General features: G+C 37.1%; 1 protein-coding gene across 4 annotated transcripts in view; it reads left to right on the top strand.

The window, feature by feature from the left end:
- The window catches only part of LOC107726274 (E3 ubiquitin-protein ligase RNF123-like), a 188,741-nt gene that overhangs the window by 52,019 nt on the left and 119,778 nt on the right, over positions 1 to 16,944 (top strand). For all 4 annotated transcript variants that reach the window (XM_016535806.1, XM_016535807.1, XM_016535804.1 and 1 more), the window contains exons 25-29: positions 10,175 to 10,258; positions 10,410 to 10,517; positions 13,559 to 13,736; positions 13,851 to 13,925; positions 15,385 to 15,472. In XM_016535806.1, coding sequence (XP_016391292.1) covers positions 10,175 to 10,258; positions 10,410 to 10,517; positions 13,559 to 13,736; positions 13,851 to 13,925; positions 15,385 to 15,472 — 533 coding nt within the window. The remainder of the gene's footprint in view (positions 1 to 10,174; positions 10,259 to 10,409; positions 10,518 to 13,558; positions 13,737 to 13,850; positions 13,926 to 15,384; positions 15,473 to 16,944) is intronic.

Genomic DNA, 16,944 nt, shown 5'->3' with positions numbered 1-16,944 from the left:
AGTCGTGTCTGAATGGAAATACGTGGAACGAGTAATTATTTTAACTGGAGTAGGGTATCACCATAATTTCAGCTGAATGCACTGAATGTTTTTATTGAGATGAAACATGCTTGTGAATATTTATTTGGTAAAATCAGCATGGCTTGAAAAGTTGCCTGTCTTTTTATTCTGTATTTCTGCAGCCCATAACTTCGACTCATGAAAGGCCTGTTTTTAACAAGCTGAAGAATTGAGATTCACCATCAACACAGCACAGAGCAATGAAAGAGATTTCTCATTCTCTGCAAATGAAGTCACAATAAATGATCTGTGCTTCCCGACAGGAACCATCTTTAAACTTCGGAGAGATTCTCTGACACGCTCTCCAAACACACTCCATTCCTCTCAGCCCACTCGCTCCTTGAAATTCAAACCTTTCTCAAACTGAATCGTATGAATTATTTACCTCAGATGACAGGACTGTGGGCTTCAAGCTCAACTGATGGCGGCTTGGCTCGGTCCGTTTCTAAACTGTTTATTGTCATTATAGCTCTCACACTTCTTTTTGCCTTTAACGAAACTGCCTCATATTTAACAGTTAAAAAGAACAATTACTGAATACATTCTTGGTTTTCCCAGAAATATATGAAATACATATTCTTTTGGTGTCATCTCTGAATGGGATTAAAGGTGATGCAGTATAGCACAAGTTCAAGCGTGAGTCAAAAACAGCTGAAAGAGAAAGGCTTTCAGGAGTCAGATCTGAAGATGCAGCTCAATTGCAAAGAGCACAGGGAGTCAGAGTACTCCACACTACAGATTTTCAACTTTCAGCCAAGCAACATTTGACTTTTGACATTGTATAACATTGTAGTATATAATGAATCTTTTCCAGATCAGTTTACTGTTTGCCCAGTAGACTGGTTGCCCACTGAAGCTAAGCAGGGTTGAGCCTGGTCAGTACCTGGATGGGAGACCTCCTGGGAAAACTAGTTTGCTGCTGGAAGAGGTGCTAGTGAGACCAGCAGGGGGTGCTCACCCTGTGGTCTGTGTGGGTTCTAATGCCCCAGTATAGTGACGGGGACACTATACTGTCAAAAAAAGCACCGTCTTTCGGATGAGACGTTAAACCGAGGTCCTGACTCTCTGTGGTCATTAAAAATCCCATGGCACTTCTCTTAAAGAGTAGGGGTGTAACCCGGTGTCCTGGCCAATTGCCCCCCTGGCCTTTGTCAATCATGGCCTCCAAACAATCCCCAATCACTTGATTGGCTCTATGACTCTCTCTCCTCTCCACCTGTAGCTGGTGTGTGGTGAGCGCACTGGCGCCGTTGTCCTGTGGCTGCCGTCGCATCATCCAAGTGGATGCTGCACACTGGTGGTGGTTGAGGAGAGACCCCCCATTGAATCATTCATTCATTCATTCATTCATTCATTGTCCAATGCAAAAGCTGGGTCCTGACGCAAAACCAGTTGAGACCAGCTGCGCTATACTAAACCATTTTTTACTCAATTAAGGGTGTAGACTGGTCTCATTCACTAATTATCCCGTAAAATGTTAGTATGTGTGTGAGCACAGTAAAGTTCTCACCGGAAAAAATTCCGCCATATTCACAACAGGTTAAATGTGTTCCTCGTTCTACTGAGCCTCACATATGTCCATATGATATAAGGGCTTTCCATAAAACCTTACCTTAACTCTTCTCCCACGCAGCCTTGTCTAAGAGCATGCGCAGTCCCAGATCTATTAGTAAATGGTTTTCTCAAAACCATTTCAAATAATAGTTTTTAGGACTACGCGCGTTCGTGCGTCGCCAACTGTGGATATTATACTGGCGTATAATAATTAATACTTTTTTAGAGCCTTAGATATTCAATTTCTACTAATATAGTTTTAGAAATTGCATAACATTGTTAAAAAAAGCAAATTACATGTTGCTAAGGCCGCCATAATTATGTGATTTTTGTGTATGTGCTTTCACTTTGTTCTAAATGTTACTGTAAGTTTTAATTGATGACTACTAATGATGAAGCATAAATTTTTCATGAAAACGTTTTTACACCGATATTATGTACAAATATATCCATACACAGTTAGTAAATGGTAGCCTACTCACTGTTTTGAATCTGCGCAGAAAACTATCCTAATCAATTGGCCTTATGGGCTACAAACGTGTCATGTTATAAAATGTCTTGCTAAATTTGGTCTCAAGCAGAATTTGCGAGAACTGCAGGCCTGCACCTGTTTGGCATGTCAAATGGGTCAAGTGTGTTTAAAAGAGAAGCACTCAAGCATTCTGTTGTAAATAGACCAAAAACGATGCGCTGAGACATAGGTTTAACACAGACATACTCACATAATGCAATACATACACATTTTCACACACAAAAACTCATTCACATAGGCACCCAGACATTCTTACACACAAGTTTGTATTACTAGGCTGACACAAGTTAAACAGACGGTCAGACTGATATTATGTCTGTCTCTTTTGAAGCTCTCAGTAGTCTGTTATGAAGTAACATCAGTCCAACAGAAATCCTGGAAAAGGCCCGTACACTGGTGGAAAGTTTTAGGTCGACCTCAGTCAAGGAGCTTCTGCAGAGACATGGAAAAAAAACTATGGCTGGACAAGCCTTCCCACAAGTGCTCCCTGCGGCCAGTCATGTGTGTGAGGAAAGCTGTATTGTGTTATTCTTCAAGGTGAGAGAATATAAATTCATTCATTCATTCATTCATTCATTCATTCATTCATTCAAGCTTTTAAATGATTCGATTCAGTCGCAATAACTCACTTATTAACAGTGACTTGCTGCCACCTACTGGCGGTTTTCATTATTTTAATTTGACATTTAATGTATCTTTTAATTTTTTTTATAATTTCAAATATCAGTATTCAATATTTAATGTTTATATCAAAACATTATGCTTTTGTTAACTCACTTATTAACAGTGACTTGCTGCCACCTACTGGCGGTTTTCATTATTTTAATTTGACATTTAATGTATCTTTTAATTTTTTTTATAATTTCAAATATCAGTATTCAATATTTAATGTTTATATCAAAACATTATTTATGCTTTTGTAACTGCAGGTTAAACCATTCCATGTCCCTCTAAGCTGCATTAACGTGTAAATACATCTAGATGCCACTTCATTTAACTTCTGCAAAGATTAATTTTGTTGATACTGATTTCATTTGTTTAGTAACAGCCCAAATGTATTATTATTATAATTGACTGATTAAATGTAAGAATTTGACTCAAAAGATAATGCACACTTTTAGAAAAAATGGCTTTATAAAGGTAAAAATGCACATAAAAGGTAAAAATCTATTTAAACTTATTGGAAAAGATTAATTTCTATCACTGCTCTGAACTGACCACACAAAATATGAAATATATAAAAAACTTTAGGAGTCAGCTGTCCCCAGTAGTCCTTAAGATATCAGAACAATAACACACTCAGCAAAATATTGTCTAATTACCTTTATCGATAAAATTCCAGAAAATATTAAGATATTATTTTTTATCAATATCACACACCCCTAGTTCTGACACAAAATGATTTGCAACGGTCGCTTTGTCACATTCAGTGTAGACAGCCTCATGCTGTTGGTTTATTTCAGTTTTTTTAAAGGGGTCATATGATGTTGCTAAAAAGAACATTATTTTGTGTATTTGGTGTAATGAAATGTATTTATGCGGTTTAACAAACAAAGTAGTTTCGCTTTCACAATGAAGCACAGCGTCACACACTAGAGTGAGCAGAAGCCCGGGGGCTAGAGTGAGGAACGGCCGGCAGGTTTGAGTGAGCAGACTTTCAAGGCATCGCGAGTTCACGTTTTACTGCAGAAGCCGACAAGCGCCCTTGTTGTTTTTGAACAGAAGCCGATAAGTCCATTTTAGCGAATCAGCGCGCTGTATTCAGGCAAAGTCCTTTTAAGACAAATCATGTCACTCGGCGGCCATCTTTGAAACGCCTCTCGGGCATGCAAGTGCAACTCCTATCTCTTAGAATGGGGAAACATAAAATTCTCCAAAACTGTCCACTAAGCTTGCGATTAAATTTCATATTTGAAATCACCAAAGACATCTGACGTCATAAATGTTGTTACTTTTGCTCAAATAACGTTATAAAAAGCTTCTTTTTCAGGCTAGATCAGCCAGTGCGCATGCTCAGTCCTGAGTGCACGTCTCAGAGCGCTGACTGTTTCTATAGCAACTGGGACTTCTAACGGCAGCTGCAGTGACGTGCTGACTTTACCGATTGGCGATTGGTTCTTTCATTCAGAAGGCGGGGCTTCCTGCGATTGAGTGGCCATATTGAGCGTTGCATTTTATTCCTATTCAAAACTATACGAGTGACACGTCTTGGGTATTCTGTAGTCTTGTATTCAGGTCAGGTGACAAGGCTACTTTCACTTTGAAAAGACGTGCTAGCTGAGAGGTGTTTCGTCAAAGCTGACTAAAAGTGATCGAGGATTTAGGTTATATTATTGTCAGCAGTCTTAAAATTCATAAAAAAATAGCTTTCATTATCTTTGTGCTAAATGTAAGTTCTTCTTTTTTTTCTTTTGATTTGAAAGTTAAATATATCCTGGCTATTTCTTTGTGAGCAACAACAACAACAAAAAAACTTTGGTTGTCATTCTTCATTTTGCTCTTGAGTTCCTTCAAGTTCACTTGCATGGATTTAGCTGAAAAACTCCTCTTTGATTTAGAGAGGGTCTCGTGTGCCAGCTCATCCCGACCGACCCGCTGCACGTCTCCAAGCGCACTGATAAACGCTTTTTGTCGACACGTCGTTGCTTTCAACAGTGAGTCACTGCTGGGTAAAACATGGACTCTGTCCTGCCAGCAGCTGTTTTAATGTTCACTCTCTCAACAGCGAGGAGAAAAGAGACAAACCGAAAAACTGTGCCGCATTCAATGGTCGTGAACTCTATATAATTCATGCTCTTCATAAAGTGCTTTGCTCTGCAGAGTTCTGTACATCAAACTTTGTCTTCCCATGTGTGTCCTTACGCTTGGAAAAAAAGTGATTTCAATCAGGGAGAGTGAATGCTCTCTGCAGTAAAGAGATTCTCGCTTTTTCTCTGCCTCTCTTTGCAAAATTCCTATGCATATCTAGTCTTTTTTTTAGTTCACCCAAAAATGAAAGTCCTGTCATCATTTCCTCTTGTTCTGATCAAGCTTTGACTGGTCCAGAAGAAAATCTTTCTCCATTGATGCCATTCAGAAGTAGCCATGTATTATACACAATGGTATTTGAGTGTTATTGCAGAGGGAAGGAATTCCTATGGAAAAATGACAAAGTATTTTCAAACCAGTAGTAATTTTTTTCACATAAACCAGTAGTATAGCTTCAGAAGACATGGAATATGGTGGCATGAGTCATATAGACTGCTCTTATGGTGCTTTTAAAATCTTTTTTGGAGCTTGACAGCTCTTTTTATTGTATTGTCTCAATCTCTCCATTGAGAGTACTAGAAATGATGACACAGTTTTTCATTTTTAGGTAAACTTTTCCTTAAACATCGTCATCTGGAGTCTTTTGCTTTATTTATCAAGTTTTAATTAATCCTACTGGCACTTTTGTTTTAGAAAATGATTGTGATGAGTCAATCAAATGCATTATTGAAATGGCTGAGAACTGACTTTCAGATTGTGAGCTGTGAATAATTTATCAAAACAAGCTGTCATTCATCAAAAGAATGTGTTACGTAACTATGGAAACGGTGCATCGCCTTGGCTCTATATTAACGGTATAACAACATCCAGCATGATGAGAATAATCTATTAGAGAAAAGGATAACAGTGTCATTGAAAAAGAAAAACAGTAGCATTCCAGCTCAAGCTCAATGTAACAGTCTAAGACCTGGGGATGGTGGGTGAATTTATCAGTCATAAATGTTTTCTACTGGCCATATTTCTTTGCTTTTCTAAATATTGTCCATATGACAGCAGGATAATTTAGCTTTTTTTTTTTGCAATTAAAAAAAAAAAAATGTTTCTCATATTTTTGCTTCGGTGTCTTAATGCCAGACTCAAATAATTATCCATAATAAATCTTTATAAACAGACTTATAAAAGATCATTATGCTGTAATGAGTATTTTAGTTAAGCATATCAAAATAATCAGTTGCTAAAAAAAAAATCAAAACACACACACACACACACACACAAAAATAAAATAAAATAATAAAAAAAAGGAACAGAACATAAAAACTTGTGAGGCATAAAAACTAAAACAGAACAAAGCATAACAAGCAAAACAAAACAGAACAAAGAAAAAAAAATCAAAGCATAAAAAAACTAAACAAAATAGAATGAAGCATAAAAAAACTAAGAAAAAATTATAGTCATAAATAACAAATAAAATAAAGTCATAAAAAATAACAAATCATAAAAACAAAACAGAACAAAGCATAAAAACAAAACAAATAATACAGGAAAAAATATGGGGAAAAAGTATAAAAATCAAAACAAAGCATAAAAATCAAATAAAAAATATAAATTTCTAATTAATGAAACGTAAATTATGCCTATATATTGCCGTATGCTGTTTTTTTTTACCTAATTTCCACACAAGTTAATTGTAACGCATTGTTTTCTTTAATGGATGGTTGCATTTTTAATATGCTTTTAATCACACATATATGATTTTAATCATACACACCACTTGCATTGAGGGTCTGACGGTTATTTTTATGATTTAATAATGTATAATGTTTCAGTTCCTAAAAATGTTACCAGTCAAGTGGTGAGTAACAACATTTTATTTCTTTGTCAAAGCCAAGATTTATTCTCATGTGGTCCTTGTCCGAGTGTTCATTCTGGACCCTGATAATTAGTCATTTAGCGAATGTTTTTCCAAAGTGATTTACATGGTCAGTATCAAGGGTTAAGTATCATTCTCACCCCTTGTGGGATTTGAACCTGCAACCTTTTGGTCACCCGCCAAAATCTTTAAACGCTAGGCTGCACCAGCAAGAATAAAATTCTGCCTTGGTTTGCACTTCAGTTTCCTGAAGTAATTAATCCCAAGGTGTCTTCCTCCAGGGAGTTTTTCAATGCCACTGCTGATGTGAATCACTGCACCAATGGGGTTTTGTGAGACGCTCTTCTTTGTTTCTGCTTTAGAACAATATCCATTTGTGAAAAGTGCCATCCAAGTCAAATTTAATTAAAATTGACAGGGATGGCATGGTAAGAGGAAGTAGTTGTTGATAGTGAAGTGATCCTTTGGTGACGTACTGTGGCTTTGGAAGTGAATTGAAAGTGGCTCAGTTCATGCTGTGATTTCTCTCCTACACTGTTGGATCCTAATGAGATTTATGCTGTAGCCTGTCAAGCAAAACTAATTTGACTTACATAGACTTGATAATGGCTTTGTTAATTGCCTTGGCACAGTGGCATCAGGAGTCTTGTCTTTATTACTGATATGCCGAATAATTCAGCCACAGCATGAAGTGTCACCACAACACCTCATCATGTCATCAAGCTGTAATGCATTTTTTATTTCCTCAGAGTTTGAGAGAACTGCATGACCATAAGCTCAATATATAATCTGAGCCTCGTATTTTGAGAACTGCCTAAAGCGGTTTCTCAAATGGAAATGAGCTGCATACTGATTTTTTTTCTCAAAGCTGGCAGCTTTCATCCAAAGCCCGAAACATACTCTACGTAAGTCTGTGAACTTAAAATCTTCAAGTTCAATTCACCACTACACAAATGTGTGTTGCTCATTGCCACAAGGAGCGCTATTGTTTAGCACAAACTGACTTTTGTCAGTTTTCTGAGCAACAAAATCAGGTTTACAAAAGAAGAAGAATTTGATAAAGTTTGTGTACATCTTTAGTCAAGAATTCATTTAAGAATTCAGACTGATATTAGCCAGTAAATGGGATATTTAAGCACAATAACGTAAGATTAACCCATCCAAGTGCACACCCACAGCAGTGAGTAGTGAACAAACACACACACACTGTGAACACACACCCGGAGCAGTTGGGGGTTCGGTGACTTGCTCAAGGGTCTCACTTCAATCGTTACATTTAAATTGCTAAAACTAAAACTTAAAAATAGTGCTGTCAATCGATTAAATAAAAAAACTGAAATGAATCCCACCTAACTCTAAAGTTTTTAAATATACTTTTAAATTGCAATAATTTCACATTAAATCTTCAAATTAATGTAGAAACAACGTAAATACAGTATATTTTTAATATTTGTTTAATGGCATCTTTTTTATGACTGAAGGCGAATATCACTGATACCAATACTACTGATGTCTCTAAGAATTTTTTCCCCTAATATTTAACCATTGATTATAGCCATTCAGTATTACAGTATAAATGAGAGCTATACATTTGAACATTTATTAGACTTTAAAAAAACAACAACTTCTAATTTAAGTGAACTTAAAAAAATCTTCCCATAAACCCATCAAAATAAATATAAAATATTTAGCTACCTGTGCCCATCAGCAAGTAGGAAATATACAGAAATTGAATAAAGTTATCAAACATTAAATTCTAAATTAAATATAGATGAATCCTTAAAGCTACAAAAGTTATTGGTTTTCTCTTTTTTTTTCTTTTGTTCTTTGATGAACAGACATCACAGCAGCTGGTTATTAGGTTATTTTAGCTGCTTTAAGAGCTGCTGCTGCTGAACATGCGGATCTGACACGCATTATATTTTCTCACTACTCTTTACCTTTTCTGACCCACTTCAGGTCTTAAAGTTTGTTTTTGAGCTGACGAGCTGAATCGGGTGTGTTAGATGAGGGAGACAGTGCTGGGCTGCTCCAGGATAGTTTCTGAAAAACACTGTATTTCAGAGACATGTTCTTAAATGTGACTCATAACACATACTTACATACATGCACAGGTTTAAGGTAGCGTTAATTGCATTTTTTTGGTAACTTCTTGACTTAACTGACGATATAAATAAGACATTGCATGTTTGCAGATTCTTTTGCACTTTAATGAAATAATATACAGCGTGCCGCTGCGTTTGTGCATGCAATTGAAAAGTACGTGCTACGAGCACAGTATAAAGAACATTTGTTTTTACTGACATATGGCCTGACAACATCTCATCTGACTGCAATTCACTGTTGTTCTACTGAAGCTCCTCGTCACCTGTAGCTATTCCGTGTTTGTTTGACTAGCGCAGGATGCTGAGGCGAAGTTGGAGTGCGCGTCTAAAAAGTCTCCCATTTGATGTGATCGTAAAGACGTTCTGTGTCTAAATAAATGCAATTCTTGTTGAGAAAAAAGAGACAGAAGCAGCAGTTGTGAGAGGGGTGGCCAACACTAGCTCCGCCCCTGCGTTAATTGCGTTAAATATTTTAACGTGTTGAAAAACTGAAAACCGCATGCGTTAATTTTGACAGCACTATTTACAAATAAATTAAAGTTGAGAAGAACTGTTAAAAAAAAAAAAAACTAATAAAAATTACTAAAGCACATAATATTACTAAATTAAACAAAATTTAAAATAAATACTTAAAATATATTTAAAAAACGAATTCAAAATATTAATAAAAACTACAAGAATGTATAAAAACTCCTAAAACTCCTATGAAATATAAATGCAAATGCTTCAAGCAACACAAGCTCAATTAAAAAAAACTAAAAAAACTTAACACAATACATCTATGTGCATTCTTGCGATTGCCACTAATGAGCATCATCAGACAACAACTACTTTTGATGTCAGTTTTCTGTTTTAGGTCAACTGTTGTCAACTACATAGGGTTTGAAGAAAATCTTGTTGAAAAATGAGGCAAATTAAACATCTGAAGTCAGCGTGAAGGAAGCTGTATCGCCCTCTTGAGTATTGGAGTTTATTACAGCCACAATAATGATTAAGACTGAAATGGGGCAAAGTATTTGCATATATGGTTGCATATACTTGCTTGCATAACATCATTTTGTATGTTTCTGGTGGTAAAGTGACCTGTTAGGCTCTATCAGGAGATCTTGTGCTCTCTTCAGTATTGCCCACTGAAACCTTGTCTCTGCTCACAGGACAAGGCCAAAATTGGTGGCTATTTCGAACTCCAGCAGGATGGCTAGCGATTATGTTGCCATATGAGAACAGGAGCAATTTTCTGTACGTGCTCACAGTGAAGCAGAGTCTGATGCTGTCTTTGTATTTCTGTTTGCATGTTTTCTGCAGATGGTGGTTGTATCGGATGATGTTCACGAGTACGCTGTCGCCCTAAAGGACACGGAAGAGAAGATCGCCCGATGCCCGAGCAGAGTAAGACCAACATATCAAAGTGTTATGCTCTATTTAAATTCATTATTATCATAAGTCATTCTTATTCTTTTAAGCACAAACATGCCACTTTTCTGTATAAATTAGGCTCTCTATTTAGTTAGTATTTATATGATTTATTTTTTTTCGTCAGAGGCTGGATATTTTAGAAGAGTTGCAGAAGAGCCAAAAAGTGTTTGCTGAAAAGCTGAACCACCTGAGTCGTAGGTTGGCCTGGATCAACGCCACCATCTACTCCAAGGTACTGCTGACAGCACTGGCCAGAAACATAGGGTGAACCAACTGTCTCACTAATTTTAAGCAGTGTCATTTTTGTATCTAGAGCAAGTGATATAATTCTACTTTGAAGAACCCAGTGTGCTTTGCATTTGTGATGTGCCCATTAAACTCCAGACATTTAAAGGGATAGTTCACCAAAAAATGACAATTACTCCATGATTTACTCACCTTCAAGCCATCCTATATGACTTTCTTCTTTCAGATACAATCGGAGTTATATAAATAAATGTCCTGGCTATTCCAATCTTTGTAATGGCTGTGAATGGGTGATTTTCAATAGTCCAGTAGAAGTCCAATAAACTGCGCCAATCCATAACAAAACGTGCTCCACACGGCTCCTAGGGGTTAACAAAGGCCTTCTGAAGCGAATTGATGCATTTGTGTAAGAAAAATATCCATATTTAAAACTTTATCAACCATAATCTCTAGCTTCGCCATATGAGAACAGGAGCAATTTTCTGTACGTGCTCACAGTGAAGCAGAGTCTGATGCTGTCTTTGTATTTCTGTTTGCATGTTTTCTGCAGATGGTGGTTGTATCGGATGATGTTCACGAGTACGCTGTCGCCCTAAAGGACACGGAAGAGAAGATCGCCCGATGCCCGAGCAGAGTAAGACCAACATATCAAAGTGTTATGCTCTATTTAAATTCATTATTATCATAAGTCATTCTTATTCTTTTAAGCACAAACATGCCACTTTTCTGTATAAATTAGGCTCTCTATTTAGTTAGTATTTATATGATTTATTTTTTTTCGTCAGAGGCTGGATATTTTAGAAGAGTTGCAGAAGAGCCAAAAAGTGTTTGCTGAAAAGCTGAACCACCTGAGTCGTAGGTTGGCCTGGATCAACGCCACCATCTACTCCAAGGTACTGCTGACAGCACTGGCCAGAAACATAGGGTGAACCAACTGTCTCACTAATTTTAAGCAGTGTCATTTTTGTATCTAGAGCAAGTGATATAATTCTACTTTGAAGAACCCAGTGTGCTTTGCATTTGTGATGTGCCCATTAAACTCCAGACATTTAAAGGGATAGTTCACCAAAAAATGACAATTACTCCATGATTTACTCACCTTCAAGCCATCCTATATGACTTTCTTCTTTCAGATACAATCGGAGTTATATAAATAAATGTCCTGGCTATTCCAATCTTTGTAATGGCTGTGAATGGGTGATTTTCAATAGTCCAGTAGAAGTCCAATAAACTGCGCCAATCCATAACAAAACGTGCTCCACACGGCTCCTAGGGGTTAACAAAGGCCTTCTGAAGCGAATTGATGCATTTGTGTAAGAAAAATATCCATATTTAAAACTTTATCAACCATAATCTCTAGCTTCCGCTAACTGTCGTACGCGCGTTCATTCCGGCGGATGACGTAGGCGCAGCGTAAGCTCCAGTGAGAAGTGACGAACGCGGAAGTGCAGAGGAGAGAGCAAAACAAAACACTGGTCATGAATTAGAAATGCAAAATGAGGATTTGTATAGAAAAATGTCAGAGGATTTCGATATAAGCCAAGAGGAGACTGGTTTTCTTTGCTGTAAACAAAATATGGTTCTGAAACTAGCATATTCTCACCAGATCTTATGCTACGCCTGCGTCCTACGTCATCCGCTGGAACACTGCTCTCTCGTGAACGCGCGTATGACAGTCAGCGGAAGCTCGAGATTTATAAAGAGATACGGTTTATAAAGTTTTAAATATGGATATTTTTCTTACACAAATGCAACGCTTCGCTTCAGGAGGCCTTTATTCACGGAGCCTTGTGGAGCACTTTTTATGATGGATAGGCGCACTTTTTTGGGCTTCAAAGTCTCAACACCCATTCACTGCCATTATAAAGCTTGGAGGAGCCAGGACATTTTTTAATACAACTCTGATTGTATTCCTCTGAAAGAAGAAAGTCATATACACGTAGGATGGCTTGAGGGTGAGTAAATCAGGGGGTAATTTTAATTTTTGGGTGAACTATCCCTTTAAATTCAGCCTTTAAATGGCTTTTCAAAAGGGCATTTAGGAACAGGAAGTAGTATGTAAACTTGCCGTAAATATCAATGCATTCATCACAGAACTTTCTGCTTAAAAGGGGTTTTATGGGAACCATTCACTCTTTTATTAAGCTGCAAAATTGCATTAATATAAATCAATAAAATCAATCTATTTTAAAAGGGTCATATGATATTTATTTTATTTACAAAGCTGCAAAAATGGCAGACATATAAAACAATAATTATGTATGTATGTATGTATGTATGTATTTATTTATTTATTTATGGAGTAAGCTACAGAATTTGTATAAATATAAAATAATAATATTTATTTATACATATTTTTATACATATTTATTTGTTTATTGATTGATTCGTTGACTAGACTGAACAAATAGCTTTTTTCCAGAAATATAAAATAATAATGATTAGTCATTATCATTTTGATAATTTGATAATTTATCATTATCATTTTTTAAAGAGGTGATATTTATTTAGAAATATAAGAAATATAACGAAATATAAAACAATAATTAAAACAATATCAGTTAATCAGTTTTAGTTATTTATGTATTTATTTATTTTTTTTACTAATTTTTAAATGCAGAAATATGACAAATAATAAATAATCAGCTTTAAGGGGTCATATTTATTTGTTTTTCTGAAAAAAAATTCTGAAATATAAAATAATGATAAATGATTTGTAATTAATGATAATTAATTATTTTTCAGAAATTGTTAATGACTATTTAGTATTCAGCAACTTATAATAGACATGCTTTACAGGCAAAGAGGTTAGCCGGTCATAACAGAGGTCATTTGGAAATAAAAGTCCCTAAAGATACAGAAGCAAAAGGTTTAATTCTAATGTTCAGAGAGATGGAGCTTTAGTTGTGTAAAACTAAAATACGAAGTGCATTTCAAGGCGTTGTTTGCAATTTCTGGATCTCAGCAAAAGTTCAGATGGAAGCATGGGTATATCCTGCTTTATTCTCATAATGTGTGTGAATGCAGGAGAAGATGCTGGACGTGTACTGGCTCCTGAGGGTGTGTATCCGCACCATCGAGCATTCGGACAGCACAGACTCCCTGTTCGCATTCATGCCCGAATTCTACCTCAACGTGGCCATGAACAGCTACAGCGCCCTCAAAAACTACTTCAGCCCCTCCAACTGCATGGAAGAACTTCCAGGTCTCTCTCAATTATTACTGGTCACAGCAGCTTCTAGTGTTTGTGAACCTTAATCTTTCTAGAGCAGTAGTTTGTGTCAGACTCATGCTGTTGTGCGATGTTTGTCCCTCTCAGGTTATGAGGAAACACTCACTCAGCTCGCAGCCATTCTCGCCAAACACTTCGCTGATCCGCGCATCGTTGGCACCGGTAAGACCACTATAACTCTTCATTTGCTTTGACTAATTTGTAAATATAAACCTATAAATTCATAATCCTGTCCATCTGTCTGTCCGGCGGTCTATTAGTTTGTCCATCCTTCCATCCATCATCCAACCGTCTGTCCTTACAACAGTCTATTTTTCCATCTGTCTGTCTGTCCATCCATCCATTCATCCATCTGACAGTTGACAGTCTGTTTATTTTTTCCATCTATCCATCCATCCATCTGACAGTCTGTTTATTTTTTCCATCCATCCATCTGACAATCTGTTTATTTTTCCATCATCCATCCATCTTACAGTCTGTTTATTTTTCCATCCATCCATCTGACAGTCTGTTTATTTTTTCCATCCATCCATCCATCTGACAGTCTGTTTATTTTTCCATCCATGCATGCATCCATCCATCCATCCATCCATCCATCCATCCATCTGACAGTCTGTTTATTTTTCCATCATCCATCCATCTGACAGTCTGTTTATTTTTCCATGCATCCATCCATCCATCCATCCATCCATGCATCCATCCATCCATCCATCCATCCATCCATCCATCCAGTTAATATTCTGTTCCCATTAACTGCAGGAAAAGACAAGATAAAAGCGAGCAGCCCAAAAATCCGTACAATAATCAATTCGTTGGCCATTTTAATGGGAATTCTTTAACCTAATATAGCCGTTGGCTTGTACCGTTAATCACTTCACTTCATTTCTCACGTAAAGGTATGATTAAAAGCTTATTCTCTCTGCTCTCAGGCAACACAAAGTCATTTGCGTGATGAGTTGTAGCCGCAGCATTTTCTTAATCCTGTTTAAGGTTAGGGCTATGAAATACTCTCGACTCCTGAATCATGAGCGATGTGCTCTGCAGATGAACAGATGTTATTAGACACGACCCATTTGTTTAAATTTCATTTCATAAGCAGCCTTTTCATTATGTTCGCACTGATGTATTTAGATTTTTTTTGCATATTTATCTTGTTTTCAGTGGGCTCTGTTACCGAATACATCAATTTTAACAGCGGTTGTTGCACAGTCTGTTTTTAATATGGATTAGTTTTACATTTCAGCTAGCTTTTTATATCTGAATAGCTCTTCTTTTGTTGGCAATTCTAGTGTTTTTTTTTTCTTCACTATTTTGTTTTGATCAAGGACTTCTTTCTTAACAAAGACTGAGACTGAGGTGTTAGAAAATCATTGAAGCATCTTGTTTCATAGGAAAAAAAATGTAAATGAGCACTAATAAATACAACAATCGTGCATGCAAATGCAAAAAAGAAGACCTTTTTAAAGACGATGTGAATTGCAATTTGCAGCCTGCTTTATTTGCTTAACATATTTCAGAGTAAACCAGGACATGCAGAGAGGGGATTTTATTTAACAAGAATTAATTGAATCATAAAAAGCATTGTACAATGTTTTCTTTTCTACTTTATTTTCATCCACAGATATCAAAGACTCACTGATGCAGGCTTTAGCCAGTTACGTGTGTTACCCACAATCCCTGCGTGCCGTCGAGAAGATCCCAGAAGATCAGTAAGTGCTTAAGCCTGAGTTTGCATCAAAATGCAGTGATTAATTAATGCTTTTTGTTACTGCATTACTTGTTTTCATGTCACCTTAGACCAGAAACAAACTTTATGCACATTTGCGATTTAGGTTATGTTTTTGATAGTTAAGATTTGTATTTTGTTTTGTTATTGATGGTTAAAGGTGGGGTATGCATTTTTTCAAAAACGCTTTAGAAAACTGAGTCGGGCCGAGTACCAAAACAAACTTGTAGCCAATCAGCTGTAAGGGGCGTGTCTACTCATGATGCGGAGTAGTGATGGGAAGTCCGGTTCTTTTCCGCGAACCGGTTCTTTCGGACAGTTCGTTTCAATGAACTGGTTAAAAAAAACGGTTCATCGGTTCTTTTACGCCGTAACGTAATGACGTCATTCGAAACAGCACAGATCGCTTGACGGAGAGTGAAACTCTGAAGCGCTCAGTCAGAGTAGTGATGGGAAGTCCGGTTCTTTTCCGCGAACCGGTTCTTTCGGACAGTTCGTTTCAATGAACCGGTTCAAAAAAAACGGTTCATCTGTTCTTTTACGCCCTAACGTAATGACGTCATTCGCGATGACGTAATGATATCAAGTCTATCGTCCCGGGCCAGGATGAAAATACACATTCAAATATATAAAGTCAGTAATCATAACTTCAGTCAGTTAAAAACATCATAATCATGATCTGAAAAGTTTACAATTAAGTTTTGCAACTAAGCACCCAAATACAGTAACAGGCAGTGACGTGCATACCAGGATTTAAGTCTTAAAGATATAAAGCAGGAAAATAAACGAGTTGTCATCAGCGCAGAAACCATAATCCACCTATACATAATCCATTGCGATTTATTTGTTATCAAATAAACTTACGTTTCGCCAGATAGCCCTTCATTCAAGTCCTCGGTTGACCCGCGCTCATTGCACAGGATGGACATTTTAGCCGAGCGACAGTAAGATAGAGATGGCGGATAAAAAACAAAAGAGGAAAACGTCTGCGGAACAAAAGAAGGCTTAAGGCAAGAAGTAGGACCCGTGTAAATATCGGATCAGCTTTCCAGCGCTGGAGAGAACTCAAGGAGTGGAAGGCCTGCGATTGGACGCCGAGGTTGCTTTGTTTCTTCTCGATAGATGAGTAACACCGTGTCTACACCGGACACCGTGCCGCAACAGCTAAAGTCTGTCTACGCTGGACGCGACAAAGCGACCATTGAAAATCATTTGAAATTTGTGTCAATACGCCATGAATTGAACACAGCAGCAGTTTTCTGTCGGAGATTTGTCGTGTCGCGCCGCGCCACATCCAGTGTAGACAGCATCACTGATTATAATGAGTTCTGTAGTACTTTGTTGCACCGCTCGCGTCCGGTGTATACACGGTATAACATTGGTTTCACTTTGTTTCAGAGAACTAATCGTTGCCTGGGAGCTATCAAAATCGTTGGAGCTATCAAAATAGGGGCG

The sequence above is a fragment of the Sinocyclocheilus rhinocerous genome, unplaced genomic scaffold (assembly GCF_001515625.1).
Source record: "Sinocyclocheilus rhinocerous isolate Xijiao unplaced genomic scaffold, SAMN03320098_v1.1 scaffold1267, whole genome shotgun sequence".
Classification (NCBI taxonomy): domain Eukaryota; kingdom Metazoa; phylum Chordata; class Actinopteri; order Cypriniformes; family Cyprinidae; genus Sinocyclocheilus; species Sinocyclocheilus rhinocerous.
This window is presented reverse-complemented; position numbering and strand designations above follow the sequence as displayed.